The sequence below is a fragment of the Nanorana parkeri genome, unplaced genomic scaffold, assembly GCF_000935625.1.
Source record: "Nanorana parkeri isolate BGI_ZX_2015 unplaced genomic scaffold, ASM93562v1 scaffold732, whole genome shotgun sequence".
Lineage (NCBI taxonomy): Eukaryota > Metazoa > Chordata > Amphibia > Anura > Dicroglossidae > Nanorana > Nanorana parkeri.
Genome location: NW_017307000.1, coordinates 574,407 through 590,528, shown reverse-complemented (window position 1 = coordinate 590,528; position 16,122 = coordinate 574,407). Strand labels below are relative to the sequence as shown.

General features: G+C 42.3%; 1 protein-coding gene across 1 annotated transcript in view; it reads right to left on the bottom strand.

The window, feature by feature from the left end:
- Positions 1–9,621: 9,621 nt before the first annotated feature.
- NSMAF (neutral sphingomyelinase activation associated factor) overlaps positions 9,622–16,122 on the bottom strand; it is a 59,992-nt gene continuing 53,491 nt past the window's right edge. The window contains exons 28-31 of the mRNA XM_018564189.1: positions 15,889–16,039; positions 11,850–11,952; positions 10,529–10,638; positions 9,622–9,958 (exon numbers count right to left, since the gene is read on the bottom strand). Of these exons, the coding sequence (XP_018419691.1) occupies positions 9,864–9,958; positions 10,529–10,638; positions 11,850–11,952; positions 15,889–16,039 (459 nt within the window). The 3' untranslated portion in view covers positions 9,622–9,863. The remainder of the gene's footprint in view (positions 9,959–10,528; positions 10,639–11,849; positions 11,953–15,888; positions 16,040–16,122) is intronic.

The following is a 16,122-nucleotide window of genomic DNA, read 5'->3' as shown; positions in this document are numbered from 1 at the left end:
GTGCCCAAGTGAGTGGTTATTGCTGTTGGAGCAAGTCTAGTACACTGCAGTGTAGTAGATACTTTGCTCTGTTTTTTCTGGCTGTACTAGCACCTTGTTTTAAATCTGTATAGCAGGGAAACAAAGCTACATTTTAAAGTATATGCAAGGTTGTATATTCTATACTAGGCAAGAAAAACGTTGGGAGTAGCTCATTCTGACACTTTAGATTTGTCTATATCGTATAATCATGTCAAATAGGAGCAAGTTTTGTATAGCAATAACCTCTGAAGTGCCTCCTGGAGGGTTGATGAATTTTTTATTTTAACAGTCAGACAATAACCTGGTAGGTTCAAAGGATCTCTAACCCACAAAACATTAATTGTATGTAGCATAACAAGTCTGTCTGCAGAGCACACCATTGTCTTTCTTTCTATTGGTGCATTTTGTAATACAGCCTTGCTCTCATGTTGGTCTTTATTACATGAGTAAATACATTTCATGGCTTTGGGTTGTGGTGGCTATACACTTTACAACCATCGCAAGACCTTAGTCTTGCGATGGTTGTAAAGTAATTTAAAAAACGTACGATCTGCCTATCTTGGACAAGCAGATCATACTTGCAATCATCGCAAGCCCGCCCCACGGAGGGGCGGGCTTCCGATGACCGCAATGCTGAACGGGCAGTGTGCGCGTGCGCACACCGGCCCGTTCGGCATTTGTCTCCCGAGCATGCCACAAACCAGCCGAAAATCATAATATTTTTGGCTGGTTTTCGAACATGCTCCTTAGGCAAAAGACGTGCGACCGTACAGTAAAAACGGTCGCACGCCTTCCCTTCACGATTTATTGTACGTTCAGGTGATTTCCCGCGATTTTCATGCCATAATCGCACAGTGAATGGGCACCTTTTAGACAGGTTACGGACAGAAGCGGGTGGAATTCTAGTACAGATCGGGCAATTATATAAAGATCACAGACGGGAATCTATATGACTTGGGTTGAAACCAAATGTAAAAATCGGTCCATTGCTTCTGTTCACCAAAATTAATGCAGCTTACCAAAATGACCCCCATATATCGGTATTTATCAGTCTAATAAGGATTTCTATTCTGAAGTTGAAGACACAACCCAGAAATTGTGCAGAGGAATAAATACAGCTGTGGCTTAAATATACAGCTCCCTGTATTGCACAGAATGAAGAAATGCTACAAGTCTGTTGCAGGTAGGGGCCCCAACTTTGGCTAGCTTCAGAGCCATAGTCAAGTGCAATAAGCAGAACTACATCACATAAAAATACAGCCCTCAGACTACCTGGTCAAATATAACGATGTCAAAGTTGGTTTGTTAAAGAAAAGCTAAACCTGTCTGTCTTAGTAGTACACCAATGGATCATTGCTCTGTTCCTGGTCTTTTAGGGGCTGGACAGGGTTTTTATCTGCTGAAATCTGGTGTGTTTCCAGGCTTTGTATGTACCAAGCACAGCCATAGGGGTTCCATGCACCTGGTACAGTTATTCTTCTCTCCTGAGTCATGCATGTCTTAAAGAATGCTGGAACTCCACAGACACTAACATTACACAGCTGTAGGGCAGGACACAGCCACTGAAGAATGGCCTGGCTGCATCTAGGGTGTGAATGATGCTGCTTGGCATTGTACTTGCATGGGCATTGCAGTGGGTGTCCGTCACCAACAATGAACCTTCTCGCTATGTCTAAGAGCCATATGATACTCACAAGTCAGTGTTTTGGGACCATCTGCTTTAAACACTGCCATTCTGAGTTTTGTGCAAACATTTTGTATGATTTTTCATATTAAAAGAACATCACCTTTCATGGATGTAGTTATCCTTTTACATGCTCGCAGCACAGAATGTGATGCTGCTGGTCTAGTGTTATACGTACTGAAATAATGCAATGCTTTTCTGGTCATGGATTGCAGCTGCTCAGGTGAAGCATACAATACATTTCTAAAGTTCTGCATCTGCTATATGAAAGTATGCACAATTGTTAGGTCAGTATATAAAGTGTGGCATGCATGTTATGTTGTAGCGCTAAGTGAGTGACAAATGGGCATCTGCTACCCCCACACAGTGTGAGCAGCCATTATGTGGTCCAGGTTATTAGTCCACAAATGTGACATTACCGGACCTCGTGTCCTAGTATGTATTGCTGTGTTCTCCATAAAATCTAGAGCTGTAGATCCCAGAACAATGTGACTTAAGCAACCTCACATTCAAATGTTTTGGAAACCAGCATTGGTAATGAAAAGCACATACCCGGAGCACTCAGAAATGCATTGACAGAACTTGCTTGTTTTCACAACCTGTGCTTGGAAAGGTTTGATATGACGCATCTTCTCCTCCAAGCCAGAGATTAGCTGTATTAGAAAACTGAGATGAAAGCTCTTCAGCCACAACGTTCTGCACTGGAATTCCCATATGCTTTGGGTAGGACCCTTAGGGCCTGTTCACATGAGTTTCAGGTCCGGATCTGCAGACGTGGTGCTATGTGTTTTGCCGCGTTTTTGATGCGTTCCAGTTAAAAAAAAGTTTTTTTTGCTGAAGTGGGGCTGTCAGTATGTTAGCTACAGTGCGTTTTTGACGCGTTTTGCGTTTCCTGACCGTACAAAATGTGACATGCAGTATTTTTTCTGTCGTAACCTGAACGAACTGCGCACGTGAGAACTGTAGCCCATAAAACACATCGGGATACATTTTTAGTGCAGGAGCGTACGGATCAGGTCAGCACAGAAAACGGACGTCGTGTGAACAGGCCCTAATGTTGTATGGAAATCCCTGACAGACATCCAAGGGAAGCAAAGCTGAATTCAGTGGCTGGAACAATTTTGGGGTTTATACTTCACAGCTGTACGACAGTCAGGGCCTATTCACACCAGATATGTTGGGGGCTCCCTGGGCCGTTGTTTCCAGTGCAGTCCCAACGCAAGACATGACAGTTTGCCTTATGATGGGAACACAGTGGTTTGCACTGAAAATAAGGACGGCATTCTGTAATTTTTTCCAGCGCAGCAAGATGCAATGTGAAACAACCGCCTCACACACCGCTGTACCTGTAGAACAATGAAATATCACTTCTGATATTTCAATAAGCGTTAGAACAGCGGTTGGTGTGAATTGGCCCTCATACCGTCCCTCCACTTACCTATCTACGCATTCACACTTTTTTTAAAATCTCTTTAGAATTTTGTGAACTTGATGGCCAGCTCACACAGTCAGTAGACTTCTTCAAATGGATACTATAGTTTATTTTCAGTGAACTCACATTTTTCATTGTGATATATTTGACTTTTTCCCCCCATTTCACATGCTTGCTGTTTCACATTGTGATGACTTGTATTTTATAAACAAATTTGTAGATTCTCTCTAGTGGCTGTTTTTATATTTCATGAGATGTGGCAGTTGTCCCTGTTCAAGACCGGTGCAGTTAAAATCAATTCGCCATGTCAAGAGTCTGTTGTCTTTATACTAATAGATTTGCATTAGAAAAGAGGAACAGTAAGGCACAATTAACGTCATCGGCACTATGCAGGGAGTGCAGCCTGCATTTGTAAGTCAAATAAGGCTTCCACTATGAACATTTATAATTCCAAACTGTTTACTAACGCAAGTTTTAAAGTATAATGACATGTGCCCTGTGAATTATGAATTTCTACGTGCCCTTGCATTCAATGAGAGAAGCCCAATAGAAAGGGTTACCTTTTGTGATAACAAGGCCACTGCAGTCTATTGCCTGTGTTTAGTTCAATGCAAGCAGGTATGCTGTCATGCTGCACCCTTTAGTGGTGGTCAGATGCAGCCTGTTGGATCAGGATGTAAAAACAACGCCCGGAGACTGCAGGCTGTGCTGCTACAAAAGGAATTCTGTCCACTAATGCGTCTAAGTATTTTGTCAGAGATTGAAGAAAAATATGTAAATGCATAATTCATAGTGACAGTCCACTTATCACACAATGGGCTCAGTTCACTAAGCTTTAACATGAGGATCTTTATTTTAGCCACCTGATTGTAATTTTCAAACCTCATTGGACTGGCTAAAAATACCTGTCACTATTTGGAAATAAAGGATCCTCATCCTGGTGTGTAAACTTTGTGAATTGGGCTGAAACAATGATTATTCCATTAAGGTGATTGATCTCACTCTTGTATACATCTAAAATGTTTAAACGGTAATATATTCATTTTAACTATGGAAACAATGTATGACTTTTTCTTTAAGCTTTTTCTTTCTGTATAAATTTAGGAGGTGAACAAACTGTGCATCAAACAAAATACAGAAATCCATTTTAAAAACATCTTTTAGTTCATTTTTATTGTGAGTTGATATGGGATACATAGGTTGCTCTACAAGAGCTGAAATATTGCACATTACAGCTTACCGCTAAAGATATACACGTATCAGTGGTGTAAGAATGTTTCCTGAAGCTCTCGTGATTCTCACCAATACTTCAATATGTGTGGTCAACTAAACATCATTGCCAGGGAAGCTGGTTACTCCAGCTGTGTGTACATGAGGTTATCTGCAATACATACACTCCTGCTGGGACTTGATGGAAGATTAGGGGAACACTAATAAGGGAATGTGGCACATGGATTCTTTCTGGTTCAATGTGGACCCATCAGCGATAATATTTAGGACTTGTAAATATAAATCAACCTTGCCTGCAGAATCCTTCCAAATAAATTGGGTTTTAAAGTCTAGTCTCATTTACTTGGCACCTTTTTTCAATTTTCTTAGCTAATATTTTTCATATAAAGACAAGCGCATGTATTGCAGCTATTTCTAGAGTTTATTTTATTTCACTGGCGTAGTCAACGCTCTGTAAGGCATTCACTGAAACTTCAAATTCCAAGGATGGTTTTAGGGGAAAGTCCAAATTTAAAACGGATCAGTACTATGGGGTTAAGGCTTTTCCCCATAGTTCTCCTTAGGGTAACGGGAGGACACAAACTAGCATCCTCCCGTCACCCTAGGCTGAGTATACCGCGAGCTGTAGCTCGCAGTATACTGAGACGCTGAAGCGGATCCCGACAATTATGCTGGGATCCACCCAGCTGCGTGACTGACAGCTGGCTCTGCCTATCTAGAGGCAGAGCCAGCTGTACCCGCCCCGTCCTTTCCACCAGTCAGCGCTGGCGGAGCGGGGAATCCAGCTGTGACAGGATCGAGAGGTGAGCGAACGCCGGTATGTGTTCGCTCACCTCCCCATCTACTGAGCCGACCTGTGACAGTCTCATTGTCACAGGTCGGCTAGAACTATGACATGAGTGGAAAGCACTCACCTCGTAGTTCTCCTTTAAAATATATATATATATACACAAGGCTTTCCTAATGATATTTGCCAGTGCATTTTCCCTTCATCTGCCATGCATGTGTAGTGCAGCTATGAAATACTGTATATGATTGATTTGATCAATTACACCTCTGTCTTCTCTTTTCTTTTTTACAACACAGTCTAAAATGAAGCAGTCTGCATCTGGTTTGTGTGGTGAGCAGATATGATTAGGTGTTGTCACGCTTGCAACAGCACCCGTTTGTGCTGTCTGAGACTGACCTTTGTCAGACAATGTTTATACGTCATATTTGCCACATCTTTCTCTATGAAGCCAAGCAAAAGTGTGCTTTTTAAGTATACAACCAATGAGCACTAACTTGTTCATTCGTTAAAATGGATCAGAAAGAGCACATTCTTGTTCAGTATAGGTGTGTCTTCAAGCCATTAAAATTTAACAGGACATGAACTTTTTGTCAGGAAATCCAAGGGGTAGAACTTGCAGTACACATGGGTCACAAAGATTTGTTTTAAATTTGGCATGACTTTAATTTATTGATTTAGTAAAGGCAAATAGGCTGTTCACTTTGCAAGGGAATTTGCACTAGGCAGGGGAAGTTTCCCTTTTGCTTAGTGAATGTGGTGAAATTTCTCTTTAAAAGGATTACCCAATCACATGCATGGAAATGTCACCTCATTCCCTAAGCTAAGGGGAAACTTCCCCTACAAAGTGCACAGCCTTTGCCTTGTTGAGTAAATCAACCCTTTTATGTCTGCATCAAAATTATACATTTTTTTTTTTTGCCCACGATTGCCAGGAAGAGGTTTGTTTACTATGCCCAGTACGAGGCCAGTTGCAGATTTTTCTCTCTTTATAGTTCTGTGCTGCCGTATGTTATGACCTTTGAGGGGTTTTAACTGAAAATGCATTCACATTTCTACTAATAGTGAAAAGGTACGAGTACTAGCCCCAGCCCTCATGACAAGCTTATAATGCTGTCATGAAAGGTATGCAAATCTAAGCTTATCTATTAGATTACAGAGCGCACTGGGCAGTGTGAGTAAACTCTGGTGCCTACTGGACTGCACAGTCATATTTAAACATTGTACAGCTGATATAACAGAAATTTGGGCGGTCAAAATATCTATTTCTTTCATTTTGATTGGGCTTTAAGAACACCCTACTATGCTGAGTAACAGAAGAGGGCCTATATGGTTACTAGTGTGAGTTATTTCATAACAGCCAATACGGTTATAAAAATTAATTCTTGGTAAACAAAAACACACTACGGTGCAGGCCACATGCAATCATCTGGTACACAGCTTGATGCAATACTTACAAGATGATAATCTTTTAAAACACATCATATATATCTAACTTGGTTATAGAATACTTCTCCAGTAATATTAATGGTCATAGTATAGAAACTTCCTGGAAAAAGAAGAACCAGCTACACACTGCCAAATAAACAATAACATTGAAGGATGACTGATGGCAAAAGAAGAATTATTTTAGGCCTGTTGTGGATGGAACAACTCAAAGTTTAATCCACATGTGCAGCTGTATCTTTCAAACAAGAACAGTATTGGTGAATACATACAGCTCACATATGGAAATCTGTTTAGCCAGAGCCCTTGCCTGCTGCGGGACCCTGCGGCTTTCACATATGCAGAGAAGGACCCGGCGTCGTGTAAGGCTGCCTTAAACGCCTGTCCGCTTTAGACAGGCGTTTTACAGGGCAGCCTTACGCAGCGCCAGGGTCCTTCCCCTGCATTTGTGGAAGCCAGCAGCTCCTGTAGGCACCGCTGGTCTTGGAGCGGGGGGTACCTTTTGTGCAGAATACACCCGCCTTGCTTTTGCCGGTATTGTATCGTGACACAACACCGGGAAATAGGTACCTGCACGGCGGCGCCCCTCTATGGAGGGTGCCTGTAGGCACATGCCTCCTCTGCCTAATGGTAAATCTGGCCCTGGGTCTACATCTTGTGAAGCCTTCTCCTACCAGAAAGTAGATCTACTTTGGTAATTTACCTATTTTTATTGAACCCACAGATGCAGTCATGGATGTGCTAAACAGACTTGAAAGCATTTGTGGAAGTGTGCACATGCACTGTACACTTGCTGTACCAAGGCAGTCACAGTGAGGGGACTGCCAATCATATATTCATAGATCAGCAATAGTCAATACCTGACAAAGCAGTCCCTCCCTCTGCCCTTGACTCTAAATAGGCTGAAACATGATTAAATACTTTGTAGCCAACTGCAATATAAAAAGGTACAAAATAATCCTGGTTGTGAAAGGAAAGTGCCTGGGATTGTCTGGAAGGCCGAGTCAACTGCAAAAAAAAGCCAAAAACGAGAACTACTGCATATGGTCACCTTATGTGCAGACACACAGACATCTCTGTCACATTCTCAATTATAAAGCACCAAAACCATAGTGCTCTGCTTTGCACTGGCTTCCATGTAGATACTCAGCTTAGGGCTTTGTTGAACTTGAAGAACTCCAGCAAATTTTTTTTTTTTTTATCAACCCTTGCAGTGGGGCTACCCACACCCTGCAAGGGTTAAGTGCTCATTTGTGCCTAGGTGCTAAAATAACAAAGATATACTCACCCGAAGCTATACACTATGTATAGACGTGATGATTTACAGGACATTAGACCACTGCAGAGGAGGGAGAGACGTTAAAAGAACTGGGCTAAAAAGAAGCTGGGTGGGAGCTTCCGGGGAGTCTGTTTTGTTTTTTTAACCTAGACACAAACGAGCAGTTAACCCTTGCAGTTCAGGGGTAGCCCCACTGCAAGGGTTCATCAGAACATTTCCTGGTGTTGTTCTTTAAGGGCAAAGACACTGTTCTGTGTACATGCAACACACATAATAATGCACACACACAGGTTTCCCTTTTAAAACACACTAAACTGCAGCACACGATGTGAACCTGCACATAGGAAAGAATGGGATTTCTACTTGAAATGCATTTTCATGCAGTAAGATGCATGAAAACAGGCAAGAGTTAATAGGCTCCCAAGATCCAAGTTGCTAAAATGATTGATTTGCATTTGAAATACAGCTTTAAAGATTGTCCTAAAAGGTGTCTAAATTTCCACTCTCGCTAACCTAAAAGGTCCCCACACACCTTACGACAATCACGGGAAATCCCGCGATCGTACGATTATCGTAAGGTGTGTGGAAGCCGTGCGACCTCTACTACTGTAAGGTTGCACGACTTTTAACTTACGGGCATGTTCGAAAACACGCCGAGCATCGTACGATGTCCGGCGGGTTTGTGGCATGTTCGTACGATAAAAGCCGTACTGGCCGGTGTGCGCAAGCGCGCACTGCCCGTTCGGCATTGCGGTCATCGGAAGCCCGCTCCTCAGGGCGTGGCTTGCGCTCATCGCAAGTACGATCTGCCTATGCAAGATAGGCAGATCGTACGTTTTTTAAGTACCTTCGAACCAAAAAAAAGTCTTGCGATGGTTGTAAGGTGTGTGCCCAGCCTAAGCTGGCCATACATATTGCAGTTTGTGGCAGTTTTGTCCATTTTCAACCAGAATGTGGATTGCAGAGAAGACTGAATATCTCAGGGCACGCTACCACCATCACTTCCTGTGCTCAAAACAGATTCCCTCTTTTATTCAGTATTTTTGTGAATAAAAACTGGTTGTAACTGACTGACATGTGTATGGCCATCATTAGTGAAGAGGGCATTATAACAGAAAATACCTATTTTAATTTCCTCATGATTTATGTAAAATATTACACTGTAGTTTTAGATACATGAAAATAACACAGATACACTGCCCCGGCCCAAAAAAGGTCACCATCTGGATTTAGATAATCAAATAGGTTGGAGCCTTCCAATGGATAATAGTTCAGCAACATTATGTCCCAAAAAAATGGAGGTCAGCTGCCGACCTGAATATACTGAATGACCAGGTTTTTCCATCAATGGATATTTTCTTCCCTGATAGCACATTGGGCATATACCAAGATGGCAATGTCAGGATTCATCAGGCTCAAATTGAGTGGTTCAGGGAGTCCTGACCTTAATCACATTGAGAATCTTTAGGATGTGCTATAGAAGACTTTACGCAGAGGTCCGACTCTCCCATCATCAGTACAAGATCTTGTTTAAAAATGAATCCAACTCTGGATGGAAATAAATGTTGTGACATTGCATAAGCGTATGGAAACGATGCCACAGTGAATGCGTGACGTAATCAAAGCTAAAGGCGCTCCAACAAATGTTAGAGTGTGTGACTTTTTTTTTTTTGGCCAGGCAGTGTATTTCCTCATTTTAACACTCCTCCCTCACCAGCTACTGAGAGACGTCCCCCAAGCATGACATAGGCCACACAATTAATATAAAATACATAGTGCAAGGTCAGAAACAAAAAGGCATTTGCACAATACAAACCACAGAACAGATATGAAAAAAAAAAGGGCAAGGTAGGAGGTTGGAATTGTCAAGGCACAGTCCTCTAAGCACTATTACTGTACATCCAGGCACCACAAAACATTGTACATAAAAGAAATCTAAAAGTCTTCAAGTTTTCAGCAGGCGAAAGAGGAAAATAAAAAAAACTCAGTATTGCAGTTTCCAGAATAAAAGCTGCCTGTCTGCAGATCCTGTGATGATGGTGTTGCATGGCTCATTCATCCACATACACGTAATTGCATCTGAAGAACAAAATTAAAACTGGATTCATAAAAAAGGGAAAAATGAGGCTGTTCAATAGTTTTATGACTATTTTATATAACGAATCGGTAAGATAAAAGTCTAAAGCAATAAAGCATCTAAGTAGCTTACCCTGCAGTAAAGTGACACTAAACTCAGGCGTTAAACATTAAAAATATATTCAAAGCACCCAAACTATTATCAAAAATGTATCTTATTTGTGCATCACTCAGCTGTAGATCCTCAAATCATCTCTGAATCGGTGCTGACGCTGTCCTTCCTTCTGGAGGGTGGCTACTTTTGTTCCCCATGGGTGTTGTAAAGACACAACCACACCAAGCTCGCTCCCATGATGGACTACAATCTCATGTTTAGTATAGTAGACAAAACACCACTTAGAGGGGTTACCCCAGCACTGCAAGGGTTAAGATTTTATTTGCCAAGTTCTTCTCTAAATAATGTAGCTGCGGTCACTATACAATGCTAGGCTGTCTTGCCCCGTGCCCCCCACCCTTCCACATTACTTTACCATCCATATCACTAAGTAGCATTTCAAAGAGATGATAAAGTACCTGCATGCCCAGCTATTCTTTCCAGAATCCGTCCTCCTACAAGATCCCAGACAAGCAATTCACCGCTGTCATTTCCTGACAGAACAGTGTGACCATTCCAGCGAAAACACCTGAATAAAATGTAAACCAGAAGAACATGAAAATGGTTTTGGTTTCAGAGGGACATCATCATTTAATCCTGACACTTTGGCTATATCTAAATAAAGCGGCTGACAAAAGTATGTTCTTTGCGTGGTTTGTCAACACTGTTGTGTCGTGAAATCAAATACCAGAAAAATAGCAAGTGATTTGTAGATGTGGAAACATACTGTAAAAACATCAAAGACAACTTCCAGCGCACTTACTAAATCCTTCCCACACTCTCAAAATAACAGACCCATACCGAAAATAAAAATAAGGCAGCAAATGCACAAAAAAAAAAATGCTGTAACCAGACCAACACACTTTTCAATGAAAGCAATAAATGTTTTTTTTATTCAGTTATTTCAAAGATTTATCCAAAAAAATTACTGTTTTGTAGCTTTACATATTGTTAGGAAGTGTTAAAACCCCTTTCAGATTTTTTTTTTTCTGCATAAGTGGCTACTAGGGAGATTCACTCTCTATATTTACCCTGGTGACCATTATCACTGGGACAATAGGAAATCCAAAATGTGACCGTTATCAAGCAAGATTTGGAAGGAAATAACCAATGCGGGGAATTCTTCTCCCTTCCTCTTGTTCCCGGGAAATCTCCACGCAGCAAAAAAAAAAACCTTAAAAGATGTTCTATTTCCTACTTTATCCAATTAAAAAATGTTTTGGCTTTAGATTCAAACTATTTAACTGCTCGCTGCCAGTTGTTCCCTTTCCAGTAAACCACAGTGGAATTTAACCACAAATCAATTCTTGTTTAAAGAAGAACTCCAGGAATGTAACAAGTTAACCCTGGCTACCAACCCCACTGCAAGGGTTAACTGCTCATTTTTCTCTAGGGGCCAGAATACTCACCTGGTCCTCGGTCCTACAAAAGATGAGTGCTCACCTCTCTCCCCTCCGCTCCGGCATGTCCCCTGGCATCCTCAAGTCTAAAGCAAGTGAATGGACTGCATTAGACAAGATGACGTCAGCGGAGGAAGGAAGAGGCCGCGGGGACCAGTGTAGCAGCCAGGTGGGATCAGATAAGTGTATTTTTTGTACTTGAGCCCCTAGACGTAAACGAGCAGTGAGTTAGCTTGAATCGTGGGGTTAGCCCCACTGCAAAGGTTAACTTTTTACATTCCTGGAGTTCCGCTTTAATTATAAGAAATAAAAACTATTCCTCCTAAGAGGGATGTTTTACCTTTGAACTTCTCCTGAGGGTAGAGAGGAGATGAGCATTCCAGATTGGACATCTGTGATTTTTAGGCAGCCATCTTCTCCAGCTGAAAGTGCGTGTCTGTTGTCTGAAAGGACATAGTTTGTCAGTTTTCTTTTTGTACAATCATATTTCATGCCTGGTAAACAGAAATCTTGTGCAGAGCACTTGGCAGTAGTAGATGCTTGCAGGCTAGACAATAGTTCTTAGCACCTCTGATAAATTCAGTGCCCTGCATTTTATCCAATCCCAAGGTAAGGAATGGATTATGTTTGTCTGTGTGTATAAGTAGTGACTGGACGTTTTCACGAGTACTTAAGGAAAAGCATCGGTACTCGTACTGGAAATTTTTTTGTTATCGGTGCATCCCTATTTATAAGGTTATTATTGCAGTATATTTACTGTATTTTTCATGGGTCTGTTGTAGTCCCAAACAGTAACTATTGCAGATTTGGATATTAAGGCACGCTGTGGACTCCAGCAACCAGAGGGTTGGTAGCAGTGGTGTAACAATCGACATAGCGACCCAGGTGGCCGCTATGGGGCCCCGGCATAGGGGGGCCCGGCCAGGGCATCCCTCTGATGCCGTGCGGGCCACCTGTGTCGCTATGGCATATCAGGGTGCTGGCTGTCAAGAGGAACGCTCCGCTGTTAGATCACTGACAACCTTTCAGTGATGTCTGCAGTGGGCGCGTTCTTCCTCACATCCACCGCGGAGCTGTGTCAGTAACAGCCAGCAGGTGCTGCAGAAGAGACTGGAAACGGCGTTTGCAGTGGAGGAGGCGGGGCCTGGCGACCTAAGAACAGGAGGGGCCAGCAATGTAAGAGGAGGCCGGGCCCATCAATAGAGAATACAGGGCCCCATGATGAAAGAGGAAGCGGGGCCCGGGGACCACGCTGACAGGTAAGAGGTGTGCAGCCCACCCGAGACCCTGCAGAGCCCGCCATAGAGGGTCTATGGCGGGCTCTGCAGGGTCACTCTCAGGTGGGCTGTTTGGTATATCAGGTGGGCTATGCAAGGGGCATAACTAGAAATCAGGCGGCCCCATACAACATTTTGCTATGGGGCCCTGTGATTTCCAGTTATGCCCCTGGTTGGTAGGTCAATTTTCTTTTTTTCTATAATCCTGCATTTAGGAAAATGCATGGCTAGTGCACTGACCAACTAGGTTCAATATAGTTTGAGCCACATGCATATTTGCATGTTTGTTCCAGGTACAAAGTATTAAAGCAAGAGTGGCAGGTGGGAAACTAGAATTTACATAATGAGCAGTGGCTATAGCAACCTCCATGTCTCCTCTCAGGAAAGGTTTCCCTTAGCAAGGGGTTTGCAACACCATAGAGAGCATCTATCGGTGCTTACATATACCTTTGCGTGAAACTCTTGTAATCCAGCAGTGATGAAATATGAAAATAATGACAATTCCCGATAGTGTAGAGCTGACCTTCCCCCCTCTGTTGCTTTCTGTAGACCAGTAGGTCAACGGTGATTAACTAATAACAAGAGCCAAGAAGTGTGGAGGAGGTAGGCCAGTTCAGGAAGTATATCGAATTTGAATATTGTAGATTTGGGGCAACCCGGTGAAGGTGGCAACAAAACGTATATGCAGGCTCTACTAGGTGCTGGAGACCAGTCAGTATTTTTAGTTTAGTGACAGGTTCACCTAAACATTCATCGTATGTAAAAATGTGCAGAAAGCCCATAGCTATACTTGGTCAAGCTATAGATAGATAGCTGTTAGATTCCTATATATAAAATGAAGAATTTGCATTTATGTTTTATGCTGTAACTATTCATACACACACAGAAAGAACTAGTGTTACATCACCCAAGAGTAGCCTAGCATGAGAACCGTGGTTGGGGTGAAAATTGGAGGCATAGATTTGCCTTTTATTGCAATAAGGTGTGTGAAATATAGTAAACATTGGACCAGTGCTCTCCTGTGAGTGTTATCACTTACAACCTGTAATAGGATGTGCTCCCATCTGGACTTTGCATTGTAACATTTTTATTAAAAGCAAGAATAATAATTATGTTAAGAGTTGAAACAATTGAACACGTGTACTAAATCTATGTAGTAATAGTCTGGGGGATAAAAACAACAGACAAAATTATTACTATTATTTCTGATGACACAAAATTAGGTAGAATTATTACTAAGCTGGCTAGAGATGTATAAAACAATTTAACCTTACATATCTAGGCCAGGGGAACAGCATTACCACCCTTTACATTAATTAGAATACAGGTGGCCAAAACAGAGATGGAGAAGGACTCCGGAATACTAGTTAATGATAAGCAGCAAAACTCAATGCCAAGAGGCATAAGCATAAGCAAGCAAAACAATCTTGGGATGTATAAAAGGGAGATAAAAACACTTAAAACATGAGCTATGAGGTTAGTGATTTCCACTCATCCTCATAGTTAGAGCCGACCTGTGACAAAGAAGCTGTCACAGGTCGGCTCTATTGATCAGGAAATGAGCAGAAACATACACCGATCCGCTCACTTCCCGATTGTCTCCCTGCAGTGAGCGGTGACTCTCAGTCACCGCTCCCCGCAGGGATTCCCCCCTCCGCGCAGGGATTCCCCCCTCCGCGCAGGGATTCCCCCCTCCCCTCTCCGATCCTCCAGTGTTGAGTGGAGGAACAAACGGGGGAGGGGGCGGGCACAGCTGGCTCTGCCTCTAGATAGTCAGAACCAGCTGTCACTCAAGCAGCTGGGTGGATCTCAACAGTATTGTAGGGATCCATCCCAGCTGCAGCGGTGTCAGCAAAACAGGGCAGTAACCCACTATATACTGAGCTTTGGGTCACGTGAGGAGGTTAGTATATGCCTTCCCGTGACCCTAAAGAGTACTATGGGGAAAAACACTTACCCCATAGTTCTTTTTTTAACACTAATCCAATATTACCTCTTTATAAGTATAAACTATATAGGAAAAATATTAGAATATGGGATCCACTTCTTTCCACTGCGGTTTTATCTGCCGACCCCAATGTCACTACTGTGGCTGCTGAATGGAAGCACAGCTGGCAGCCGGAGTCTAGGCATCCAACACATGCATTAGTGTGTCAGTTGCTTAAGATTCTTTAGCCCATACAGCTTTGATTTGGAAACATTTTAGAGTGCTGTAGAGGGGCCTAATAAGTGAATGGTTCTCACATGTGTAGCAATCACTTGAACTGAGCACAAGAGGTTACCCCGTACCACCTTAAAAGGTACAGTCACACATGAAAGAGTCAGGTTGGCCCGGGGAACTGTTGACCATGTGTGTAACAAATATAGCAAAGAGATACAAATGACAAGTAGTGCTTGTAGAACCATTAAGGGACCATCCGTCAGAATGCAAAAGTATAAGTATTATTGACTTTTCAGGCCCCCTCATATACCGGTAGTTATTAGATTACCTTATGTCAGCTTTAAAGCTGATGTCCAGGAACTTAATAAAACATTGAATGAACAAAATGATTAGGAGTTAATGTTCATTCTATGAAGGTGATGATTTAACAGTTACTCTGGTTCTCCAGTCTTTTTCTTGAATGTGGATGAACACTACTTCGTCACCATGTACAATGCATGACCTACAGAGGCTGCTGGTTCTGCATTGTACGTCATGACTTCAGTGAGGAGCAGGGAGACAAGACCAGTTGGAGACCACAAGGAGATTGGTTTCAGAGATCCTGGTCATCACAACCAGGCCCAGCAGGGAGGACTGCAGAACCTTGGATGACGGAAGTTTTAATCCATGTTACATGCTCCCTTTGAAAAGAAATGAGCAATAAAATCTTTGTCAGCTGGAGAAAGGGGCCGCAATTTTGTGATTTCATCGCTGGCCAGCTTTAAAGCTGGCTTTGCCTCTTATAGCACAAATACTTCAAGTGAAACTATAAATACAACCCAATGTCAAATACCAAAAGATGAACTACTGATTTAGACATCTGCTACTAACAAACCAACTAATTTTGCGTGAAATAACTTTTTTAGTCAACAACTGCTTAAAAATACTGTGGAAATAATTACCAGGACTCAGAGCAACATCAAGAACGGGTCCATTGTGGCAAGGGAGCTGATGTAATATAGATGAATCAGCAATGTCCCAAATGCTCACTGTTCCTTCTTTAGTTCCTGATAACAGCAACGATCCATCAGAGCTCGCATTGATTGTGTTTACCTGTAAATAAGAGATATTCTAACTAAAGATCTTCACTTGTAGAATGCAGTTGACCTGATTTTATACAAGGCAGAGGAAATAAG